Source organism: Callorhinus ursinus, unplaced genomic scaffold (genome assembly GCF_003265705.2).
Source record: "Callorhinus ursinus isolate GAN/ISIS: 27379988/994484 unplaced genomic scaffold, GSC_fseal_2.0 scaffold90, whole genome shotgun sequence".
NCBI lineage: Eukaryota > Metazoa > Chordata > Mammalia > Carnivora > Otariidae > Callorhinus > Callorhinus ursinus.
In genome coordinates, this window is record NW_027397152.1 from 2,112,777 (window position 1) to 2,139,653 (window position 26,877).

At 41.7% G+C, this 26,877-nt stretch overlaps 1 protein-coding gene across 7 annotated transcripts in view; it reads right to left on the bottom strand.

The window, feature by feature from the left end:
* Window positions 1-1,434: 1,434 nt before the first annotated feature.
* RPRD2 (regulation of nuclear pre-mRNA domain containing 2) overlaps window positions 1,435-26,877 on the bottom strand; it is a 99,759-nt gene continuing 74,316 nt past the window's right edge. For 2 of the 7 annotated variants that reach the window (XM_025858301.2, XM_073888456.1), the window contains 5 exons: window positions 16,807-17,089; window positions 15,235-15,495; window positions 12,474-12,674; window positions 6,949-8,130; window positions 6,577-6,808 (listed from right to left, as the gene is read on the bottom strand). In XM_025858301.2, the coding sequence (XP_025714086.1) occupies window positions 6,720-6,808; window positions 6,949-8,130; window positions 12,474-12,674; window positions 15,235-15,495; window positions 16,807-17,089 (2,016 nt within the window). In that variant the 3' untranslated portion in view covers window positions 6,577-6,719. Of the gene's footprint in view, window positions 8,131-12,473; window positions 12,675-15,234; window positions 15,496-16,806; window positions 17,090-26,877 lie in introns of all 7 variants that reach the window. The other 5 variants (XM_073888458.1, XM_073888457.1, XM_025858300.2 and 2 more) reach the window with 3 other exon arrangements.

Sequence of the window (26,877 nt, forward strand, 5' to 3'; positions counted from 1 at the left end):
ACAACAAAATAAAATCATAGTGCCATAAGGTAACTGCAATATCAAATAGATACCAGCCTTCTTATGCCCCTTCCTCCAGACTTGTAACTAAGCATAAAATGTGCCCCCCCACCCCCCAGCCCAGTTAGTCAGAAGCAATTTGATTCTTAGTTTTACAGTGCACTTGCTCCCTTCCTTTAAAGCATGTGTGCTTCTCCTTACTTCTATAAGGGGGAAGGGAGAACAGGATGTTTACTTAAGAGCTGCTATCTCACTTGCGGGCGAATCTCTTGTGGCTTTGTCTATGCAGCCTCAGTGAGTTATTACTCAGCAATTGTGAACAGCAGCTGACCGGACTTGTCTATATAGTTACTCATAAACAAGTATGAGAAACGCCCCAATACCCCAAAACCCATTTGGATGGTGTTTGTGTTACTGTCTACATACACAGGGGGTAACTCATCCCTCTTATACAAGATTGGCTTAAATAAAAACAATTCCAGGGGATGGTTACACATTTTCAACATGCCCAGAAAGACGAATGTGGAAGTCTAAAAGCTGTTGCTTCCTTGGAGATGGAGAAAGAAATCAGTTGGGCAAGTCAAAGTTCCAAGAGGGGACAGGGAAAAAGGTGAGCCAGATTCCATAAGCAGCCAGTACAATTGTACACTCCACATACTGGGTGTGTTCCTAGGCTGCTATTTCTGAAGTGTCCGGTGACACATGTGTGTAGCTTCACGTAATGAAGGTTGCTATTTAGAGCCTTCTTCCCTGCCAGTGACCCAGGCAGGGTCAAGATGCAGTGACTCTCTCTTTACCCCTTAAAGCTAACATTCCATTTATTAAGCTTCACTGGAGTACGAAGAAGGGATGCGGCAAGACAAGGGGATTAAGTGTGGCTTATATATGATAGATTGCCAACATGCAGCAAGAAGGGTAGATGCGAGTAAAGAACTGACCAGAAGGAACCCTACCAACACTGCCTCCCCCAACTCTACGCTTGCTTTAAATCTATTTTGGGGAAGGGGACAGAAAATCTTAAGCAGGCTCCACACCAGTGTGGACCCTGATGTGGGACTCAATTTCACAACCCTGATATCATGACCTGAGCCAAAATCAAGAGTTGGACACTCAACCAAGTCACCTAGGTGCCCCCTCTACGCTTGCTTTAAAAATGCTTCCTCACTTAAAAATTGTACAACTTTTTGAAGACATACACAAATAATTATCCATACAATATATCCCACTTCATTACCAACCACTCCTTGAACATCTTGACTTCACCCCACCCATCATCCCTTTTCAAAATTTAATTACACAAAGGATCAAAGAGAAAACCCACAAGGTCATGGAGATCTGAGAGGCTCAGATTGCCTTCAGTGACACTGAATGCTTAAGTCAAAGGGGACACCTGGGTAAGATCAGTGTGAGAGGGGGAAAGTCAACCACACAACAAAGGAAACCATACTTTATTAAACTGGAAAACAAAAACATACTATTGGGGACAAAGATAAAAAAGAGAAAAGGAAAGGTTGGAAGAGAGGCAAGTGTAAGTGGTCACAAGGAAGGGACAAGACGGGTGGTCTGTGGTATCGGTGTGCCTCAGAGATGTGCAGGAGCATACACAGTCCCCTCAATCCCCCTTGCACTTAGACCAAAAGCCAATACAATCAGATCTTCAGAGATACATCCAGGCTTCCTTTCTGCATCCTCTCGTTGGTTTCACCTTCAGCCCTGGACAGTCAAGTAGAAGGGTCTTTGCTGGAGAAAATTTAGCTTTTCCAACCATAGGCCTGCTCCACAAAGCAGCAGTTTCAGCTCCTGGAGACGTTCCCTCCTAGTTGTGCTCACCACAGAAGTCAGGAGCCTTTGGTCAAAGCCCCAAATCTCAAAGAAAAATGTCAAACCTTCAGAACTAGTTATTTTATTAAATGATATTAATACACATTTCAAAAGGATTTCATTGTCGTTGCCTCTAAAGCATGTACTTGTTTTGTTTTCCACACTGAACACGTGAGAATATCATCCAACATATCTAATTTTAATCTTAACAGGCACCCCCGCCCATTAAAAAAAGGGGGTGGGGGAGGAAAAAAGGGGAAAAGCAGTAATTTACAGCGGCTTCAAAACAATTAACAGCTGAAGCTTAATTCTGCATGAACCGGTAACTTCAGGATTGATAGTGAATATTCTGCAATTAGGAAGTCTAGCATATTCACATCATCTAGATAGGTTAGCTGTACCATGTGTATCACAAACATTGTATTCCTGGGATCGGAAAGGATAAAGTCCTACTCTCTTGATCATTTTACCTTCCCTGGCATCAAACTAAAATCTATTTATGCTCATCTTTTGGGAGGGCAGAGGGGAGCAGGGAGAGGGCTCTCATCTAAGCTGACCGAAGAGTAAACTCTTATACAATACTTAAGGACTTGATTTCTGATACTATCACTGAATTAAGTGGTACCAGTGTATTCATGACACCCCCCCAATTCTCTGTCTGTGATTTTACAGTGAGCACCAAGGACCATAGTAACAACCTCGCATATTCTGCTTTCGTATAAATCATGTCCTTGCCAAGACACACTATATTATGCTTTCTTAAAAAAAAATTGTTTATTATATTTTTAAACTCAGGTTGAAATACAAAAGTCAGAGCATGGGCACGGAGTTTTAAATCACAGACACAGAAAGGATAAAAACCCCTTGTTTCATGTTATGAATACCAGAATTGTCTTTTTTTGTTTCACTATATCACATATATACATTGTTGTCTTCGTTTACTGCTGTAGACAGATTTCCTTAAAGTTAACAGCTGACAGTCACAAACAAGTCCTCACTTCCGTCCCGAAACAAACTCAATGAGGATTTTGTAGCTTAAAAAGCAAAACACCCTGCAAAAAAACCCCAACCCTTTAAAGTCCATCTTTTAAACTGTACAACAAGGTCTTCCTTTCATGTATTTGTCATCATGCTTTTGAGGACAATTACCCTGCCCCAACATTCAGGAAGCCACTTCCCTGACAACCCCACATTTTCTGATAAAATCAAATGGTCAGAGAGCCTTTTCAAGTAAACACTACTTTTAGCTTAAACAAGAGCAGCAGAAAGAATTCACATTCTTTTATTCTAGAATGAAAAACATCCCACTTAATTTCTGCAAAAAAAAGTTTCAATTTTGAATCAATTAGAACTCTTCCCTCACCCTCCGCCCCCACCCCACCCTTACTCTTGATCACACTTTCCCCTAAACAAATGTCTCAGGACTCAAGGTAACTATATTGTTTCTTTTCTTTGCTACACTATATACCCCATCCCACACACAAGGTCATGGTATCATGCATTTTTGTGGGGAGAGCTACAGGGCGGAGAGGCTGGAGAGGGTCAAAGAACAGTTGACTTAAGACCAGAAATGCATCAGGAAGATGAAGGACTTGCAGCCTCCTAACCACAGAACACCTGGTGAGCCCAAATAAATAACATGGAATAAATTACACAAAAACTCCCAAACTATGACCACAACTGGTTTACGATGCTCTTTATCTGAAAAGCAAGTTTATTCTGACACAAAGAATCATCTTCTGTCACTACGTTGTCCACTCTCCCCCATCTTTAGTATTTCAGAGGACTCCAAAATAATTCCCATACTTCCTACAGTTAGTTCTATGCTCACTTGGAATAAAATATGAAACTTGCTAGGATTCCCTAAAAAACAAAACAAAACAAAAACCCAACCCACAACACATATTTTTTTTACTTATCTAGCTGGAGATTACCAGTGTGTATACCTTGGGGTAAGACACTAAATAATACAAAATAATAGTAAAGCAATCTTTGCTTTTCAGTATTCCCAGATAGAAAGTTATAAACACTCAAAGCGTACTGATTGTCTTTTTTCCCAGTACTAGTTGTAGAAATACAAAGAAGCCTTTCTTTCAGTTTGGGGAGAAGGAAAGCACACCCTTCTCGTGTAAAATGACTAAGGGCAGAAATCTTTATTTCCTATTGGGAGTGGAAGGTGAGGGTAAGGCTTGAGACTTGAAATGTGCTGGCTGTAGAATGGGGTAAATCTGGACTTCTCAGGTCCTCCTGGTTCTCTGTAAAGGTATGTACAGTGATACCCACTTGTCATTAAGACACACCTAAAGAGGTGTAAAGCACTGAAAGACACTACTGAACCTCTCCTTTGAAATACCAAGAACAGGGCTAAATACAGGACTAGGGCAAGGAGGAAAGAAAGATACAGGCCAACAGCTCCCTTTCCCTAGTAGTTAACCCTTGCTAAAAACCACCACCAAGTATCACTTACATTAGGGAGGCACCATGGTAAAAATGTCTACCTTTTACATTTAAAAAATACAGGGATAATATTTTAGTTGCGTCTTTGTATCAACTGTCACCTGTAATGACTTTCTTTCCGGCCAAAGCAGAAGTGAAAATTGAGGGAGAAAAAGTCAAGCAAGCAAGAAAGACACGAAGCAAGAGCTTGGTGCAAGACATCAAACTACCTCAGAAAGTCTCCCATTCTCGTTTATGAGGGATGGGCAGGTCACAGCGCACCGCTTACCGGTTCCTTTCTCTACTCTGTACTGGAGCTATACCTTATTTTAACCTGGAGATTATAGCCAGTCCCTGCTCTTTCATTCCAAGGATAAAGAATAATTTTTACTAGGATAGAATAAGATCTGTATCTCCCTCAAAGTTAATGATGGATAGTCCTTTAGAAGAGGCTGATTTTTTTTTTAAATTAAGATTTTAGGAGAAAGGTAAAGAACCCAACTTCAGTATGTCTTTAAAAACAAAACAAACAACCTTGACAGGTCCATGGTCTCCCACCTATCTTCCCTTGCAACATCTTTTAGCCTGTCAGCAGCGCACAGAGCATACAGGAAAGGGGGCCACGCTGGTCACAGCAGTTACTTAATGGGAGAGAGAAGGGGACAGGAGTCCTTCTATTGACTATGTGATAAGCCAAACCCAAAATAACATCCCAACATTGCACATATTATTCTCTGTACTGATGGAAGTTTTATTTCAAATGTAATAATACTCTTCAATAAATGGGGTAAAATAAGATTTGTTTTCCTCCCCACCCCTCAAACCCCCAGCCAAGTGAAGTGGCTTTGGTTGTGTTTCTTTGCCCCCCACCCCGCCTTAAAATACAAGTAGCTTGGGGAAGGTCGGTAAGTGCAGTGGTAAGGAGGACTGGATGGAATAGTGAAATGGAAGCATGTATGACTTTTTAATTTGGAAGGGAGGCCCTTTGTCATTAAAAAAAATAAATCAAAGGAAGGAAAACAAATAAAAACAACAATAAACCAAACTCCTACTTCCAATGCTCTCTAGACTGTTCAAAATGCTTTTCCCTTGGTTTCCATCAGTACCTGGGAGGGAAGAATGGGCGTTTTGGTGCAAAGAACGGAGGGCCCCTAGCAAAAGGTGGCCTGGGTCTCTTTAGACTGTGGAACGGGTCTCTGCTGAGAAAAGGTTCCCTAGGCCGAAAGTCTGGCCGGGGATTCCGCAAAATCATACCACTCCGGCTGATGGCGTCTCTGTGTGAGGGACCCAAGTGGGGGCCACTGCTGCTGTTGCTGCCTCCCCCACCTCCTCCTCCATGGGCTGGGCCCAGGTGCTCCAGAGAATGGGAGGGTAGGCTGAGGCTCTCTCGCACACGGCTAAGGCCAGGGCCGTTGAGGTCCCGTTGGGTGGGGCCCCCATGGTCCCTGGGTCCCGGGAGCACCCCAAAATGCTCAGCCAGGGTCCCTTGAAGGAGGGAACTATGGTCCTTGGGAAATACTGCCACAGCTCCCGCCACTCCGTGCTCTGCCAGTGGTGGGGCTGGGAAGGGTACAACCCCAGAGTGGTCAACAGGGGGTGGAGGAGGAGGTGGAGCAGAAAAGGGAACACCACTCCCACCACTGCTGCTATGTTCCCCAGGGGGTGGAGGAGGGGGTGGGGTGGGGAAAGGAACTCCGCTGTGCTCTCCAGGAGGAGGGGGTGGGGCAGCATGGGCCAGGGCCGCCTCCTTTGTGAAGGGGTTCGAAAGATCCACAGAGGGTAGATGAGTGGGTGCATCTCGAGAGAAGATACCACCATGATCCTTAGGAGGGGCAGGTGGGGCAGATGATGGCCCCACTGGCTCTCTCTGGAAGGGTGTCCCATGTTCCAAGGGGGATGGGGGGAGATGATGCTCAAATGTTGAGTTGAAACTGTTGGAACGGAAGCTGCCGACACTTTCCTGAAATTGGGGTGCCCGTTCCTTGTATGGTGCCGCTTTAAAGCCAGTGAGGCTTCCGCTGCCCCCACCCCCAAGGGATGCCAACTCAGAGGCACTTGAGGGGCCATTGTCAAAGGAGCTGCCTGAGGTGCTCAGATCAAACCAACCCACCCTTGAAGCCTCACGCCCGTGTCCTCTATTTCCCTTCCCAGGAACTCGGACAGACTCTACGGTCTGTATTGGCTCCCCTGACATCCTCCTATTGGATGCATTATGATAACCCAAGGTTTCTATAGGGGCTCCCTTCTCTTCGGTGCTATCAGGCAAGTCTAAGCAGGAGGAGGAGACTCGGGTTTCTATGCGGTAGTGCTCTTCTTGTTGCTGCTGCTCAGTGGCTGTCAAGCTGGGCTGGGCGAGGTTTGAGAGACTGACACCATCACTTGAAGTGCCCTTGCTGGGTGCCTGGCCAAAATGCTTATCGTCTGAGGGCTTTCGGGAGGCGTTTTTAAGCATATTCTTAAACTCAATCGTCGACGTGGTGGAAATGGTGGGGGCCAGGACTTTCTCCACGCCTGGTGTGGGTGGGTGGCCCGTGGGAGCGGCAAGGGTATTCTGCGGAGAGAAAAGGGAACGATGTGGGACTGGGTGAGGAGGGTCTGGGTACTGCTTCTGTGGCAAACCGAGATGCCCAGTGGTAGACTGAGACAAGCTACTGTGGTTGGAGTCAGGGGTGAAAAATGAATCATTCTTACTCGGTGATGGTGACCGGTCAGACCCCGGTTCACTCCCTCTTATGCTGAAGGCACCAAACAGCCCAGGAGAAGAGGACAGACGGTCACAATTCTCACTAGAGTCCAGGAGGGCCCTTACAGATGGAGGGAAGGCAGACTTTACCCCAAATTCTTGGGCCCTGTGGCTATAACTGGAGAGGATTGGCTGGTATTCGGTGGTATCAGAAAGCTTGCTTGACTTCAGGATAGACTTGGCTGGCTTCTTCTCTAGGTTCATCATGGCAGAGGGTGGAGGCCCTGAATACTCAAAATCTCGGTAATCCTCATCTTCCTGGAAAGAAGTATCTGGATAGAACTTTTCCTGCGAAGAGTCCATCAGGGAAGATGGTCTCTCCATTCCATCAGAAGGCTGCTTATAGGGTGATTCACTGCCCAGGCCAAAAGGTCGGTATGTAGGTACAGAATTGGAGAGTTCCCGGGAATAGCTTTCCTCTCTCCCAGGGGGTGGTGATCTTGTACTGCTGGGTGTTGAGGAACCAGGGCTAATGATCTTAGAAAGCAGGGACATCGTGTCTACACTGCTGGATGTGGGCTTGTCCATCATCTCATCCTGGGTGGGTGTCCCACTCCTTTCATCACGCACAGGGGTTCCGTCAATGTTGTCGACTGACGTGCTAGTAGGGCCACGCTGGAAGTCTGAGGGGTGGCTTTCTGTTGGGGCACTGGACCCCAAGCTGCTCAGGATTGGGATGTTTAAGTTTAAGCCACTGAAACCAGGATTACCTTTTAAGAAGTTGTGGATCTTCATTTCCAGGCTTGGAGAGGTGGACTCGGACTCCAGCTTTGGTTTGGAGATCTCTGAAGATTGGCACATGGCAACTTCAGTAGGTGGGGCAGCAGGGTTAGTAGTGTGGGTTCCTGTAAACCCAATAGAGTTGGACGGGAGCTTAAAAGTAGTGCTTGGGAGCCCTGGGCTTTGCCCAATTGAGGCCTTGCTGGCTGATGTTGAAGAGACTTCAGAAGTTGATGAATTAGGAGAATAACTGAAGCTTTTGGGAATAAAGGATTGGGTATTGGAGGGCAGATTTCTTCCTTTTATGCTAGCGACTGTGGTGTTGGCAGGGGAAGCTGAAGTGCTCTGGGATGCAGCTTCACTGGCTGGGACTGGGTTCCCAGTAACACTTTGAAGTAAAGACGACAGGCCTGTAGAAACAGAGACCAGAGGAATTAAAAAGAACAACTGCCTACCTTACAAGAAAAACAATGTAGGCTAATCGGATATTCTCATTCATTCCAGTGGGAACCAGATAGACATTAAAATATGAGGCCAAAGGGAATCCACACCAAACAAGCAATGGCTAAATGTCATAGAAAATGCTGGACCTATTTCTCAATGAGAGCAAATTACTGAAATGTTTCTAGTACAGTCATCAAACAAGTCCAACATGGCACAATAAAAGGCAACAGGAAAGGGGAGATTTTAGTGTCAGAATCATTCATAGTTTAAAACAAGACAAAGCAGGAAAAGAAAGGAGGCAAAATTATCCTTAAAATAACACTTTAAGCTAGTATGTCTTAACATCTGATCTATGATACTATCTCTCTAAATGCAAATAGATATTCTGTCCGACCCTTCCTTTCCAGCCTCCACCAACTGTTTCTAATAAGTTAACATACACTGTTAATTCTCAAGAGAGAGATAGTGTATGCACATTGCTGAAATTTATTTCAACAGGGTCACTTTTTTCAAGCGTCCCTTGCTAGGCTTTGGGAAAACAGCGCTTTTAGCTATCATTTTTGGTTGTAAAATGTAGCAGTAGTAAACATACAAACACACACCACAAAGAATTACAAAGCTAGACCACCTTATAGCTTGGAAAATTCATGAATTATGCATCTACCCAGCTTGACACTGATGAGATTCAAACCTACTCACTGATAGACAAAACCTCAGAAGCTCTGAGAAAGAATTCTTTGGGGCAAAGGCTGAAGTCCACCAAAGCAAACTGCTCCTGTAGAAAATTTTTTAGAAAAATACTTGACAAAGAGATAAATAGGCGGTCCTATAAATTCAATCATATTTTGGAAAATTTACCCAATTTCTGGTGGTGACAGAAAACAGTATTTCAGAGGATACTTTAATTAATGTTTCTTCAAAATTTTAATTTTAATCCAGTATTTACTAAGAGACTTAAGCTCTGAAGAATTCTGAGATCACTCCATCCTTGGAACTTTTTTTTTAAAAGATTTATTTATTTATTTTAGAGAGTAAGTTGGGGAGAGGGGTATGGGGAGAGGGAGAGAGAAACTTAAGCAGACTGCACTGAGCATGGAGGGTGGCGTGGGGCTTGATCTCATGACCCTGAGAACGTGACCCTGAGATCACCACCTGAGCAGAAACCAAGAGTAGGACGCTTAACAGACTGCACCACCCAGGCGCCCCCATCCTTGGAACATTTTTAAGATTTTATTTGACAGAGAGAGAGAGCACAAGCAGGGGGAGCAGCAGCGGGAGAAGGAGAAGCAGGCTCCCCACTGAGCAGGGAGCCCGATGTGGGGCTCGATCCCAGGATCCTGGGATCATGACCCGAGCTGAAGGCAGATGCTTAACCCACTGAACCACCCAGGCGCCCTTCCTTGGAACATTTTTAACTGCCAACAATTTCTATGTAATAAGTGTATAATTTTTGTTATCCAATATTCACTAATATCTGAATAATTGAAATATCGTTCATTTCAATTATCCTCTTGAAAAATAAACTCCACATTCCATTTCCGAAAAGTTCTCTGGCTACGTAACTTACCCCCACTAACAGTTTGATTTAATACTTAGTAGCCACTGTTCATACCAAAACCAGAAGTCCTCAAGCACTAGAATGTGATATATGATGTCACATGATTTTTTTTTTTTTAAGATTTTACTTATTTATCTGAGAGAGAGAATGACAGATAGAGAGCACGAGAGGGAAGAGGGTTAGAGGGAGAAGCAGACTCCCTGCTGAGCAGGGAGCCCGATGTGGGACTTGATCCCGGGACTCCAGGATTGTGACCTGAGCCGAAGGCAGTCGCCCAACCACTGAGCCACCCAGGCGCCCTGATGTCACGATTTTTTAAAAGACAGTTCCGTGTATCTTTCAGATATTGTGGGATGAAATCTTGTTAAGATAGACACTACTCAAGATTTCTGGTAATAGGTGAGATGGTCTCTTACCACTAAACCACTAAATATTACTTTTCTTCAGTCTTAACAGGCTATACTTTATGGCCCTTGTGCCCACTGAAGTTGTTCTTCTGTGTTGAAAACCTATCAATAATAGCTGTGGGTGACACAATCAGAGATTCTAAGAGATTCCTTTTACAGTTTTTTAAAAGTCAAGAATTCTACTTTCCACAAGAAAATGGAAGATGATGAACTACCCTGTTACTCCACATAGGTTGTTTTCTGGGGTCTCCAGAAAAACATTCTGTCAGAACACACCTAGTTCTACTCAAATTTTGCCTGATGAGAAAGTCCATAAGACACGGTACAATAATCTATTGAAAGGAAAAGCTGTAAATGTTATTATACCTATATAAGAGGCTAATAAAAACAAGTGAATTCAACATTTTTACTGTAACTGTAGGATGGTGACAGAAGCGGGCCTAGAAGGGAGAAATCGTAACCATGCCGATCCCTCCAACTAATTATCTCTAAAATTCATACTATTAGATATGCTGTAGTATAGCATTAATCCTTGATTGCTGTTGCCAGTATATGGTAGCTATGGATTACTATTTAATAGCACTGAATTGTGTGTAACAAAAATCTTCTCTATCTTATCTAAAGGAGAATTCACTATAATCTAGTCCTTGGCTGATCCACTTACAGAAGAGTTTAGGAAATAAAATGAAAAGAAACCTGTTCTGCTCTAGATTCATATAAAGCAGGGTTTCTCAACTTTAGCAGTACCAGCATTTGGGGCTGGATTATTCCTTGTTGTGGGGGCTGTCCTCTGTATTGTGGGGTGTTTCACAGCATCCCTAGGCCTCTACCCACTAGATGCAGTAGCACTTCCCCACCACCCCAGTTGTGACAAACAACGTGTTCAGACACTGCCAAATGTCCCCTGGAGGTTCCTGGCTGAGAGCCTCTATACAAAGTTAAATTGCTAGGGGCGCCTGGGTGGCTCAGTCGTTAAGCGTCTGCCTTCGGCTCAGGTCATGATCTCAGGGTCCTGGGATCGAGCCCCGCATCGGGCTCCCTGCTCAGCAGGGAAGCCTGCTTCTCCCTCTCCCACTCCCCCTGCTTGTGTTCCCTCTCTCACTCTGTCTCTCTCCGTTAAATAAGTAAATAAAATCTTTAAAAAAAAAAAAGTTAAATTGCTATATTGAAGATACTGCTCTGGTATCTGTAATTCATTGCATAATTATATTTAGGTGCTAAATAAAGACTGTGTTGGTATCTGGAAGGTTGGAGAAGAGAGAGCAGGTAAGCCTTATGAAAAAATGTTAGAAGCAGACAGTTTTAGACAAAGAACAGATAATTAGCAAAGCTGAACAGAGAGGTTCAAATAAGGTAGAGATTATAGGTAGGCGAACACAAAAAAAGATGTGCTATACCTATAAATAGAGACCTCTATAAAACATCAGGACTTTAAGAAAATTGTCTCATAAGATTTTTTAAAGATTTTTTTATTTATTTGAGAGAGATTTACAGCGAGGGACAGATGGAGAGGGAGAGAGCATGAGCAGGGGGAGTGGCAGGCAGAGGGAGAGGGAGAAGCAGACTCCTCACTGAGCAGGGAGCCCAATGCGGGACTCGATCCCAGTGCTCTGGGATCATGACCTGAGCTGAAGGCAGATGCTTAACCGACTGAGACAGGCGCCCTCAGAAGATTTTTTTTTCTTTTTTTTAAGATTTATTTGAGAAAGAAAGAGAGAGAGAAGAGGAGAGGGGCAGAGGGAAAGAGTCTTAAGAAGCCTCTGCGCTAAGTGCAGAGTTTGACTCGGGGCTTGATCTCACAGCCCTGAGATCACAACCTGAGGCGAAACCAAGAGTCAGACACTTTACAGACTGCATCACCCAGGCGCCCCATCTCATAAGATTTTTGATAGGAGACTGACCTTTCTTACTATCTTTAGCTTTGGTTAACACTAAAAATGTAAACCTCAATATATATTATAAGAGCTGGAATAAATGCAACCCCCGGGGGGTTGGGGGGGTCATGGTGTAAGTGAAAGAACACTGGACTCCAGTCAAAAAAACTGGCTTTTAGTCTCAGTTCATCACTGAATAGATCAATGTGTGACCTTAAGCAGATCACATCACCTCATTAGCCTTAATCTCACCTGGAAAGGAGGGGATTAAACTGGACGGTATTAAGTCCCTTTTAGCTTTGACATTTTATAATTCTATTAGTGCCAGCTTATAGATGATACATAAAAAGAAGATAATAAACTAACTGTACTATACATTCCATGGCTTTGGATTCTTCAGAAATGGAATCCAGGATTAGGCCAGAGGCAAACACTCACAATTCAAGTCCCTCTGGCATATGTCAGTTTACCTTGCAGTGCTGGGGCTGACTGTGTCTGGGTTTTGGAAAGAGCAGACAGAATGCTCTCTGGGGTGATCTCCACCTTTGAGAGGATATTTGCCAGAGGATTGTGAGATGTTGTCGGGGCAGGTGCAGGTGTTTTCAGGCCACTGCTAAGGTTGCTGGGACTTGTAGGCGTTCCTGGAGACGGTCTTGATGCAGGACTGACCCCTGGTGGCAGAAACATTAACTCAAGAAAATGCGATTCAAAATGACCGGTAAATTCATGATACTTTCCACTCAATCAGGAATGTTTCTGTGACAGATCCACAAATAAGGCATATCATGGCTTGTACAAAGGAAAAATTGAAAATTAGATTAAAATCTGCTTCTGTCGACTTGGAACACCCCTAAAGTAAACAAGTTTTTTTTTCATATGTATTTGTCAGTTTTAAGAGCCAGTAGAAAGAAATTTAGGGAACGTATTTTTTTCTCTACCAAATGTAACCTATACCTCAGAGTCCTGTAGGTGCTCAGTAAGTATTAATGGCTGATTACGATCAGAGCCATTACAATTGTATAACTCGGCCACTGCATAATTCTATGTGATTAATACATTGCTTTTAAAATGGCCTTTAAAATGAGGTCTATTATAAGCAATTTCCTTTACATCTTTACATTTTAATTTTTTTTTTAAGTAGGCTCCACACTCAACATGGGGCTTGAACTCAGACCCCAAGATCAAGAGTCGCACCCTCCAGGGACTGAGACAGCCAGGTTCCCCTACATCTTTATATTTTTAAAACATTGGGTTAAATTTTTTTTTTTTTAAGATTTTATTTATTTGACAGAGGGAGACACAGTGAGAGAGGGAACACAAGCAGGGGGGAGTGGGAGAAGCAGGCTTCCCGTGGAGCAGGGAGCCCGATGCGGGGCTCAATCCCAGAACCCTGGGATCATAACCTGAGCTGAAGGCAGACGCTTAACGACTGAGCCACCCAGGTGCCCCTGGGTTAATTTTTAATATAGAATAAAAGTATATAAAAAGAAGAGAAAATAATTTTTGAATGACCAAAAACATGAACAAGTATTTCACAAGGAAAACCAAATGGTAAACAAATGAAAAAGTTTTAACCGAATCTTAATCAGAGATGTAAATTAAAACAAATGACTTTTTTTTTTTTTTTCCCCCAGAGAGAGTGGGGGCAAGAGGGGCAGAGGGAGGTGGGGAGAGAGAATCTTTTTTTTTTTCCTTTAAAGATTTTATTTATTTATCTGACAGAGAGAGACTGTGAGAGAGGGAACACAAGCAGGGGGAATGGGAGAGCGAGAAGCAAGCTTCCTGCTGAGCAGGGAGCCCGACGTGGGGCTGGGTCCCAGGACCCTGGGGCCATGACCTGAGCTGAAGGCAGATGCTTAATGACTGAGCCACCCAGGCACCCCAGGGAGAATCTTAAGCAGGCTCCACGCCCAGTGGGGAGCCCAACGTGGGGCTCTATCTCACAACCCTGGGATCATGACCTGATCCGAAGAGTTGGATACTCAACTGACTGAGCGAACCAGGTGCCGGATTTTTTTTTTTTTTTTTTTTTTTTAAGTAATCTCTACACCCAACATGGGGCTTGAACTCAAACCATGAGATCAAGCATAGCATGCTGGGACGCGTGGGTGACTCAGTCAGTTAAGTGTCTGCCTTTAGCTCAGGTCATGATCCCAGGGTCCTGGCATCGAGTCCACCCTGGGCTCCTTGCCCAGCAGGAAGCCTGCTTCTTCCTCTGCCTGCCGCTTCCCCCGTTTGTGCTCTCTCTGACAAATAAAGTCTTAAAAAAATAAAAGCTGCATGCTTGGGGCACCTGGCTGGCTGAGTCAGTGGAGCATGAGATGCTTGATCTCAGGGTTGTGGGTTCGAGCCCCACGCTTGATGTAGAGATTACATGTTAAAAAAAGAGAGAGAGAGAATTGGATGCTCTACTGACTGAGCCAGCCAGCCATCCCTAAATAAATGACTTTTTAAGACCGAATTTGACAAAGTATTAAAATAAGACAAAATAGTGTTATAGAGGTTGAGGAACAATGGGAAGCTTGGACATAAAGTAGTACATTTTTGGTAATCATTTTAGTTTTAACATGAAAGGACTAAAAACCTACATGTTCATTTTTTTGCCTTTGTCTTTTAGAAAAGTATATTTAAGTTTTTATAAAGAAATTAAATAATTGGGATTTTCTTCAAAATAATCAGTATCGGGTAAGGCATAGCAGAAACAAGACTGGTCATGTGTTTCTACTGCTGAGGACGAATGATGAGTACATGGGGGTGCTCTACTTTTATATATTTTCATTAAAATCGCCATGAAGGAAAAAAAAAGCCCTATATACTCAATCATTTAGGAAAGGTTGTGCATAAAGTTTAGCATCAAGTTTGTTCATTATTCTTTATAATAGTGAAAAACTGGAAACATACCAGATGCCTACCAATAGAGGCTTAAATAAATTCATATACAATATACTTCAATTATTGAAAGAAAAATTATTGTAAATATTTAATCTACCAAAACATTCTCTCTCTCTCACACACACACACACAGAGGTTAGACACAAGTGGTGTCCTCTGGGGTAGCAGGACTGCAGGTATTTATTTTATTCTCTTATTTTCTAATTTTTCTATAATGACCATGTATTGGTTTTATTTTTTGATTTAAAAAATTACTTTTAATTTAAGAAAAAAACAGACTGATGGCTCAATTAGAAAGATGAAAATAAGCTTTTTATTCTCTTTATGAGGTTTACTTACCAGTATTTTTCATGACTGATGTTAGGCTGCTAAGGATAGAACTGATCTTTGCCAGATCCACATTAGCCAGGTTTGGCAAAGCCAACGCTGGAGAAGGGGACAGGAGAGAAGTATTCACAGGCTTTGGAAGAGGTGGGGTTGCTGTCATGGTCACAGGTACTGGGGTACATGAAGAGGCCTTTGAGATACTTTCTGTTGGCTTCGTAGACATAGAAGTAGATACAGCTGACTTCTCCACGGGTTTTTCCTTCCTGTCCTCTACTGTTTAAAGAAAAGGGGTGATACTGCATTACTGCTTTCCACACTCTGCTTCCAGTAGGAGGCATGTTGGGGGTGTAAAGCTCCTGATCTGGGGGTATAAAGCACTATGCTTTAGAGAAAAATCATTCGCGTCATGATTTTTGAATAAGTCACACTCTTTATGTTCCTTCCCACCTTTGATACCTGCTTAAAATAAATTTCCCAAATTCATTTTTTATCTTTTCAAAGATTTCTTTGCATTTTCTTAGCGCTTGTGTATTAAATTTGGACATTTCTGGGGTCATGTTATTACCTGGCACACATCTGTGTTTAGTAACGACATTCATAGGCGTAAATTATCCTCTCCTTTCTTTTCCATTAACCTGAGAGCTTTCGAAGACACAGAAACTCTGTACATACTTCCTTGTATTTTTCTTTGACTTCCTGAAATTGGCCTAACTGGGGGATACAATTATAGGCACTAACTTGAAACTGCAATAAATTGCCTTTACAATATACTCCTTTTAATACTTTAAAGGCCATGCACTATATATGGAGAATGCATTAAATTCAACAGAGGTCCAACTGCCCAAGAAGAATTATAAAACCTAGGGGTGTCATAGGAACAATGCACCGATCCAGGTTAATTTCGTTTGTGTGTGTATGTTTGTATGTTTGTAATTTCTATACCCAATGTGGGGCACAAACTCCCGACCCTGAGATCAAGAGCCACATGCTCTACCCACTCAGCCAGGTTAATTTTGAAAGCATAATTAAGAAACTGTGGCTTTGGAATCTTGAAGGCCAAGAATGACAGAGAATAGGTATTCCAGTATAAGTGCCCCTCCCTCTAGAACAGTGCTGTTCAATAGAAATGTACCTCAAGCCACACAAATTTAAATTTTCTAGTGGCCACATTTAAAAAAAGTAGAAATGGGTAAAATTATGTATTTTATCTCAATATCTCCCAAATATTTTCATTTCAATACGCTATAAATACAAAAATAATTGAGATATTTTTACTTTTTTGGGGTACTAAGTTTCTAGACTCCCCTGTGTATTTAATTAGAGCACATCTCAAGTTGGACAAGTCATATTTCAAATGCTCAATAGTCACATGTAGCTAGTGGCTACCATACTGAATGGACCAGATCTTGAGCAATGATTTTTAGCCCATGTGGCATACCAAATCCTGAACCAGGATAATGATACCTTGCTGTTCTAATCTTACAAGGATTGAACTATCTTTTAATACCAACCTGTGATACATTCATTGGTGGGAAAGCAAAATAGATAAGGAACAAGTTGCCTATTAATCGCATAAGGACATACCAATGATTTTTGACCCATCATCTTCCACATCTGAGAGTTCCATGTCTTCTACATCACGATTATCTGTCACAGGCTCAGGTGTGGCAGATTTCTCACTCTCCATGGCTGGTGACTGGGATTCCTCACCTCCCATTCCCTGAAAAGGAGACTCAGAACCAGTTGGAGAAGGAGCATCCATGCTTGGGGAAGGGACTGGTGATTCTTCAGGATCAGGAAGGGTTGACTTCAATTGATCCAGCTTTTTCTTTAAATTGTTCACTCGATTAGCGAAGGTTTTATATGCCTAAAAGAGAAAAAGAAGAGTTATTCCTCTGAGAAAAGGACCAAGATGTTACCATTTTGACTTTGACCAGATTTCCTCATTATTATTAACTATATCCCTGGTACAAAACAAAACAAATTATCTGTCAAGCATGGAATAGCTTCCAATCTCTGCTTTTTGTACTCCCTAAATGAATATTACCATCCATACAGTTGCCCAAGTTAGAAACTTAGAGGTTATCTGTACTTAGTCCTCCTTTGCTCTCTTCTACCAATCTAACCAACACAATATTTATGGAGGGCCTAAATGTGCTGGCCAATCTTCTAAGTACTGGAGATATGGCAATGACTAAGAAGACAGACAAAAACCAAATCCATAAGGTAAAGTATAGCCTAGGAAGTCAAATAGTATGGATTTTTTTAAGAAATAAACTTTTAGGGGCGCCTGGGTGGTTCAGACGGCCAAGCATCTGCCCTTGGCTCAGGTCATGATCTCGGGGTCCTGGGATCGAGCCCTGCATCGGGCTCCCTGCTCAGCAGGCAGTCTGCTTCTCCCTCTCTCTCTGCTGTTCCCCCCGCTTGTGCTCTCTCTGTCAAAAATAAATAAAATCTTAAAAAAAAAAAAAGAAAGAAACTTTTAATTTTAGAACAGTTTTAGGTATAAAAAATTACTGTGACAGGGCGCCTGGGTGGCTCAGTTAGTTAAGCGATTGCCTTCGGCTCAGGTCATGATCCTGGAGTCCCGAGATCGAGTCCCGCATCGGGCTCCCTGCTCAGCGGGGAGTCTGCTTCTCCCGCTGACCCTCTTCCCTCTCGTGCTTTCTATCTCTCATTCTAATAAATAAATAAAATCTTTAAAAAAAAAATTACTGTGAGTCCCCAATTATCTGTTTTATTAACCTCTAACATTAGTATGATACATTTGTCACAATTAATGAACCAATTTTGATAATTATTATTTTTATTTTTTGTTTTTTGTTTTTTTTAAAGATTTTATTTATTTATTTGGCAGAGAAATACAGAGAGAGCACAAGTAGGCAGAGTGACAGGCACAGGGAGAGGGAGAGGCAGGCTCCCCGCTGAGCAGGGAGCCCGATGCGGGGCTCGATCCCAGGACCCTGGGATCATGACCTGAGCCGAAGGCAGCTGCCCAACTGACTGAGCCACCCAGGCGCCCCAGTAATTATTATTTTTTTTGACAGGAAGTAGGTTTTGTTGGTGGGCATGAATAGGGAGGGGGCAGTGCCAAGGTTCTCATGAGTGCAGAGCCCTTCATTTGTCCAAGGGTCCACAATTAGGGATGTATTTGACCCCACAGCCATCTGGGATAAGCCGCTTTTCAGCCACCATGTCTTCAAATTCATCCGCATTAAACTTAGTAAAGCCCTACTTCTTGGAGATGTGGATCTTCTAGCGGCCAGGGAACTTGAACTTGGCCCTGCATAGGGCCTCAATCACATGTTCCTTTTCTGCAGCTTGGTACAGATGGACATGATAACTTGGCCAATGTGGACCCTGGCTACTGTGCTCTGGGGCTTTCCAAAGGCAGCCCGCATACCTGTCTGCAGCTTAGACTGGAGATAGCATGAGGTCAGACCTCAATATCCACTGAAAGGGCTGTCTCCAAGGTCCCTTAGGGCAATTGATAATTATTATTAACTAAAGTCCACATACTTCAGGCAGATTTCCTCGTTTTTTTTTTTTTTAAAGATTTTATTTATTTATTTGAGAGAAAGAATGAGAGAGAGAGAGAGCACATGAGAGAGGGGAGGGTCAGAGGGAGAAGCAGACTCCCTGCTGAGCAGGGAGCCCGATGCGGGACTCGATCCCGGGACTCCAGGATCATGACCTGAGCCGAAGGCAGTCGCTTAACCAACTGAGCCACCCAGGTGCCCCAGATTTCCTCAGTTTTTATCTAATGTCCTTTTTCTAGTCCAGGATCCCATGTGGGAAACCACAGTACAGTTAATAGTCATGTCTTCTTAGGCCCCTCTTGTTTGTGAGCTTGTTAGATTTTCCTTGTTTTTGATGACCTTGATGGTACCAGTCAGGTATTTTACAGACTGTCCCTCAAATTTGAGATTTGCCTGATATCCTTCTCATGATTAGACTGCGGTTATAGGTTTTTGGGAGGAAGACCATAGAGGTAAAGTGCTACTGTTATCATGTCATATCAAGGGTACACATAATCAATACGACATACCATTGTTGATGTTAACCTTCATCACTTGGCTGAAATCCTATTATCTGATTATCTTAACGTTAATGCCTTAAAACAGTGTCTTTTTCTTTTGGTTAAGAGTCTTGGATCATTGGATTGTAAAATCATTTTGGGATCGAACAAGAAACATTATTTTAGAAAAGGAACGGAACAGAAAAGAATATACTAGAGTTAAGCTTTTGCTTCTGGATATACTTGAGTAGCTTGCAGTAGAGCAATGCTCCCACCAAGAACAACTAGGAAAGCCGGATATATACACACACACACACTTGCACACACATGCATTCACGCACACATGTCTCAATGTGCTGGGGAGTGCTGAGGCAACCAAAACTTAAGTGGCAAATCCTACAGCAGGGGAAACCATGAGGAAAGAAAGCTAAGCTGACATTCCGCAACTACCTTTTTTTCTGAGTTCTGCTGATTTGGGGGAGGCAGGTAAGAATTTGAGAATTCAGGTATAAGGACAAGGCAGAGGACCACTACTAAATATGAAGAAAAAGCAGAGCTTTTTAACAGTCTTGCTGGTCTATAGAGATAGAAATTAGAGACTTGAAAGGCCAAGATTCTGGTGAAAAAGAAAGGACAGAAATGGCTCAACAATGTTATTTTAGCTCTTCAAGATATTTCCTCAATTCTGAAGAAGAGGGAATTAAGAAGCCAAGCAGGAAACTTCTGAAAAGAGTAGTTTAACACAGTCTAATGTGTTAAGGAGACAAGGATTAGAGTTCAAATCATGCAGTAGAAGAGGGGCCCTTGTGATCACTCCAGCCTCTCAGTGGGAAAACTCTACGTGCCAGAAGCTGGGAAGAACCAGAAGAAGACAAAGTCATGCCCAAACTGCAATTCAGCCCAAGTCAGTTCAGTTTCAGATCTGATTAACATGATCAGCTCTCACAGTATCTGCAAACCCTAGCAAGGGAAAGGGTTTATACTCTCTGGAGGAAGAGAAATCATCTAGAGACTCTATAAACACTTTCATATACAATGTTAGCACTCAATACAAAATTAGCCAGCATACCAAGAGATGGGACCAAATGACCTAAAAGAAAAAAAGACATTAGAAACAGACTTGTAACAAATGAAGCCAGTATTGGAATTATCTGACAAAAACCAAATAGTTATGTTTCACATGTTCAAGAAAATAGAGAAAAATCCCTTCTTGAACACTTTAGCACAAAATCCATTAGCTGGAGATAAAAAAAAGACTTGGTAGCCTAGAGTAAGATGATGGAGCCAAAATGGGTTGAGGAAAATATGAGGAAGGCATTACATGTGATGCTGAAGCAAGATACAGAGAAAGCCCAGAGGTGGATGAGGAGGCATGGAAGTGCTGGGAGTCTGGCTACACACAGGGATTTTTTTTTTTTTTTTTTTTGAGAGAGAGCGAGCATGAACAGAGGGGAGGGGTGGAGGGAGAGGGAGAAGCAGACTCCCCACTGGGTAGGGAGCCCGATGCAGGGCTTGATTCCAGAACCCTGAGATCATGACCTGAGCCGAAGGCAGATGCTTAACTGAACCCCCCAAGCACCCCTACACACAGGGATTGATCAAGTAAGTGATTATATTGAAGATAAAGGGGACAAGGTTTTGCATTGTTCGAACAACCAATTACAAACAGGGAAAGGGAGAAAACTAGAATGAATCCTGTGGTGTTGGATTAGGATCGGAGAGAACGTGAACTCACGGTTTTGAATATATATAGATACAGAAATTAATACAGATGTAAATGTGTGTGTACATATCGGTTAAGTATGTATATACATACATCTATTTCCTAGCTCTGTACACTGATGTGGTTTGGCAGCTGTGATATCCCAATATCAATGAGTATACCTAATACTCAGATGGTTTCTTTTTTCTTTTTAAAAATTTTATTTATTTCTTTGAAAGAGAGAAGGAGCGAGAGATAGCACAAGTGGGGAAGAGGCAGAGGGAGAAGCAGACTTCTGCTGACCAGGGAGCCTGATGTAGGGCTCAATCCCAGGACCCTGAGATCATGACCTGAGCCGAAGGCAGATGCTTAATTGACTGAGCCACCCAGGAACCCCACTCAGATGGTTTCTAAATGGTTTTTCACTAAAAGGAACTCAGGCTCCTTGGAGAAATGACTGACTCGAGGGTCAGGCAAGATGGGATGGAACACCTTGTTCCAAAAGTACCAAAATGCTCCAAAAATGATAGGGACGTGTAAAAGAACACAGAAAGCAGCCTAAAAGAAGATCCCACTGGCCAAATCTGGGACAATTTGAGCATCACAATAATTACAGGTAGTAATTAATTAAAACATTGAATAAATATGACTCTATGAGTCCATACTGATTTAAGTAAATGAATAAATTGAAAGTGATGAAGTTATTTTACATCGTTTCAAAAATATCTTCCCATAAAACACTAATTACTCTATTATTTTCTTAGGGTTGTGGTAATAAAGTACAACTTGGGAGGCTTAAAACAACAGAAATTTATTATCTCCTAATTCTGGTGGTTAGAAGTCCAAAATCAAGGTGTCAGCAGGGCTATCCTTCCTTGCCTTTTCCTTGTTTCTGTTGGTAGCCATCAACATTTTGTGTTCCTTGGCTTGCAGCCACATCTCTAACATATCTGTTTTGGTTGTTACATGATGTTCTCCCTGTGTGTCTATATCCAAATTTCCCTCTTCTTATAAGGACATGAGTTATGTTGTATTAGGCTCACCCTAATGACCTCAGCTTAACTTGATTACATCTGCAAAGACCCTATTTCCAAGTAAGGTCACATTTATATGTACCAGGAACTGGGACTTCAACATCTTTTTGGGATACACAATTCAATCCATAGCAATTACCAAGTGAAAACTTCTCAATGGACAAGCCTGGCAGATATTACATTAATAAGATATCAAAAGGAATATAACAGGTAGTGGAAAACATCAAACTTGTGGGATAACTGAAAAAATGGAAAGAGAAGAACATAATCAGTTCTGTGATATTCCAACTGAAGATGCATAACCTAAATCTGATCACAAAACACATCACATAAATCCAAACTGGGGAACAAAATATTTTGACTTATAATCTTCAAACATATTTAGAATATGAAAGTCAAGTAAAAGACTGAGGAATTGTTTTAGATCAAAGGAAAATAAGGAGAAATGCAATAAATGCAACCTGTTATTCTGGAATCTTCTGCTATAAAAACTGGTCAATCTGAATAGGGTTTAAGTATTATATAATAATAGCATGTCAATGTATGAATTAATTTCTGATTAAATGGCTATACTTTATGGTTGTGAAGGAGAATATATCGGTCTGGCAGGAAAACACACATGAAAATATTTGGGGGTGATCGGACATCACCAACTTATTTCCAAATGATTCAGGAAAAAAATGTCTTCATAATGTACTTAAGGTTTTTAAGTTTGAGAATATTTCACAATTTAAAAAAGAATGAAAAGCTGAAAAACAGGAGAAGATGAGGAAAAAAGATCAACAGAATTTAGCAGAAAATCAAATTCTTTCTAAAAAGAAATCAGGGAAGGGGAGGGAAAAAAAATCAAATGGTGATTCTAGAACTGAAAAATAAGCCAACTGTAATTAATTGATGGGTTTAACAATAGACAAAGGTTCAGCAGAAGAGAGAATGAATTAGAAGACTGGTTAACAGAAAATATCTAGAAGGAAGCACCAAGAGAAAGGATGGAAAATACAGAAAGGAACATAAAAAGACACTCGGAACTCAGTGATGAGATCTAATATGTGTATTAGTAGAGTTCCAGGAGAGGAGAGAGAATGGAACAGAAATAATACTTGAACAGATAACAGTCGAGAATTTTCCAAAATTTGTGAAAAACATCAAGCAATTTGTTATGGGGTGTGGCCCTCCAGAGTCATAGGTTCAAGTCCTAACACTATACACCTCAGAATGTGACAAGTTTTTATAGAGGTAATCAAGTTAAAATGAGGTTATTAGGGTGGGCCCTGAGCCAAAATGACTGGTATCCTTAGAGAAAGGGGAAATCTGGACACAGACACACACTGAGAAAAGACAATGTGAAGAGATACTGGGAGAAAATGGCCATCCACGAGTCAAACTATGAAGCCAGGAACAGAACCTTCCCTCATGACCCTCAGAAAGAATCAACCATGCTGGGGTGCCTGGGAAGCTCAGTCAGTTGGGTGTCTGACTTCAGCTCCGGTCATGATCTTGGGGTCCTGGGACTGAGCCCTGCATCCGGCTCCCTGCTCAGCAGGAAATCTGCTAGTCCCCCTCCCCCCACTCATACACGTTCTCTCTCAAAAAAAATATTTTAAAAAATCAACCATGCTAACACTTTGTTCTTGGACAATGTCCTCTAGAATTATGAGACAGGCAACAAATTAATGTTGAAACCAACCAGTTTGAGATACTTTGTTACAGCAGCCCCAGTAAACTAATAAGTCATTGATTCAAAAAGTTCTACAAACCCCAAACCAGATATGAAGAAGACCATGTTAGACACACTGCTGCATAACTACTGAAAACCAAAGACAAAGCAGCACACTGGGCTCAGCAGAAGAAAGAATATTTGAACTTGGGGCACCTGGGTGGCTCAGTTGTTAAGCGTCTGCCTTTGGCTCAGGTCATGATCTCAGGGTCCTGGGATGGAGCCCCCCATCGGGCTCCCTGCTCAGTGGGAAGCCTGCTTCTCCCTCTCCCACTCCCTCTGCTTGTGTTCCCTCTCTCACTGTGTCTCTATCAAATAAATAAAATCTTTAAAAAAAAAAAAAGAATATTTGAACTTGAAGACTGGTAAGTATAAATTAGCCAAAAATTAGTCCAGAGGGAAAAAAGAATGAATAAAACAGAGAAATCTGAGACCACATGGGATATGTAACTAAAATCCTCAAAGGAGAAGAGAGAGAATGGAAGAGAAGAAATATTTTAAAAGATAAGGGTCAAATAGTTTCCAAAATTAATGAAAGATACCAAACCATAGATCCAAAATGCTCAGTGAACCCCCAAGCAGGATAACTACAAAGAATACATCTAGGCACAGTTGACGTCTCATTATAAGGGAAGCCAGACAGACTGACATTTTTAGGTAAAAAAGGAAAAAAAATTTTTAAAGATTTATTTATTTGACACAGTGAGAGAGCACACAAGCAGGAGGAGAGGAGGAGTGGCAGGCAGAGGAAGAGGGAGAAGCGGGCTCCCCACTGAGCAGGGAGCCTGATGTGGGTCTCAATCCCAGGACCCTGGGATCATGACCTGGGCAGAAGGCAAATGCTTAGCCGACTGAGCCACCCAGGCGCCCATCGTCTCCTTGCTTCTAATACTCTCCTATTCTCCATTCTGTTCTCCTGATTCTAAAATGCAAACTTGATCACATCATTAGCAAAATTAAAATCCTACAACTGCTTCCCACTGCTTTCAGGGTAAAATTCCAAGACCAATCCCAGTGAACACACACCTTTCAGAACCTTGTTCCTAAGTAACTCTCCAGTTCTATTTACCACCTTCTGCGTACATGCCCACCTACTATGAGAAACTACTCTCAGGTCCACCAATTTTGCCATACTCTTATGTTTGCATGCTTTCAACTATGCTCTTCAGAGAATATGGGTTTTTCATTTAGCTAATTACTGCAATATCAGAGTTTAGCTCCTTTGAGAAATTTTTCTCCATATCTTCCATCCCCACTCCCAAATAACTAAAGCACCTATTCAATCTATTCACATAGCATCCTACGGTTACCTCTAATATAGCATTTATCATACAGAATTGCAATTATGTGTATTCAACAAATGCTTCCTGAATAAACCTCTCCCAGCCATTTGTTGAAGATCCTCTAAAGCAGACTAAATGATTTCCTAAATAAGAGATCACAGGCCAGTATTCAAAAATTATGAAATGGTCTTTTGGGTCAAAATGGTGAACTGACCACTCCCATTCACTGTCTCTCCCTTCTGGGACTCCTACAAAATGAATAGTTAAAAACAACAACAACAAACAAAGGTGTAACAAATAACCAGAAGCATATCTGGAAAAAACATTTCTACAAATTTTAGAAGACAGAAAGAGGATGAAAGAGTAATAAAGAAGGGATGACGCAGGGGAGAGAAAAATGAGGTTAGGAGTGTGCAGAAGGCGAGTGATATCTGGGAAAGGAGCTGATCTGACTTGCAGAATCCCTAAGCCACTTTCATCTAGGGCATGATGACTACAGAAGGGTGGAGTGAGTGGTGGGGTTGAAATCAGGATAATTAATTAAAAGCGTGACTACCACTCAATACCACCTCCCTTGCAATCTCCACACTTGGCAGCCAAGGCCCCGGGCAAAAATGTGACTTCTCTAAAAAGTTAAAATATTCTGGCAAAAAGACTCCAACCTTCTAATATTTAGCACTCCCCCTGCCCTGAATAACAGCCAGTTCCTGACCTACACAGACTTTACTAAACCCAAGAGTAAATAACCCCTATCTATGTATCAGGAACTTCTCAATTTTTCATATCTCATTCTTAAATATGAATGGACAGAGACATTATCTGATTTTTGATGAAAGCCATAATCATAAAAGAGAAAGACCAAGATAACTAGAGGGGAAATGAAACTCAAGATCTTTCAGAAAGCAGAACAAAAAGATAAGGTTGAGAAAATATGAGAACGTAGAAGAGAAAGAAATTATTCCACAACTGAAGAACACCAATCTTTAGACTGTAAGAGCCCTCCACCATGTAACCCATAATGAATGAAAAACAAAACCTCATATGTAGATACATCATTGTAAAAATTTCAGGACACTATGGATGGAGTCCCTAAAAGCTCCCAGGCAGAAAAAAAGTTACCTACAAATGATCTTGCAAAGACTTCACATCAGTAACACTAAAGACAATGAAGTAATGCCTTTTAAGCTGTGAGGGAAAATGATTTTCAACCAAACTTTTACCAAAGCAAATGTGAAAACAGTATAAAGACATTTTGAGATCTAAGAACTTAGAAAATTTACCTCTCATAAGCCCCCCTTTTTTGGAAATTAACCAAAAGAGAGAAAACCAAAAAAAGACGACACAGAATCTGTAAAATAGAGTGCTCAACTCAGATTATCAGTAAGGTAGTCCTAGAATGAGATCCAGACACTTAAAACTGGAACAGGAGATTGAAAGTTCAGCTAGGGAGGTTTATGGGGAAAATGTGAATTCAGAATATTCAATGTGATAGAGAATTGAGAAAGTGAAAAAAAGGCTATGAGAAAAAGCCAACAATGCAAAAAAAAAAAAACTCTAGGAAAAAAACAAAAAGTATCTAATATAACCATACCTACCAAAGTACCATACGGTGAACAATGTTTATATAGCTGTACTATAATCTTTGTTTATTAATTTTCAGCCTTTAGAGCAAGGAAGTAACATTTAATTATGATTACAGAGTAGAATGTAAATATTATCAACCTGGACAATGTGAAAGTAAAGTACAGTTTACTGAAGTTGGGAAACTGAAGGGATAAATGAAAACTAATGGGAAAGGAGAGGGACATTAACCTCATTTTACACAGTGAAGAGTTGAGAGTTAGTGGTCAAAAAATTATCAAATATAGTACTACCATGTACGAAGATGATCAATAGATTTA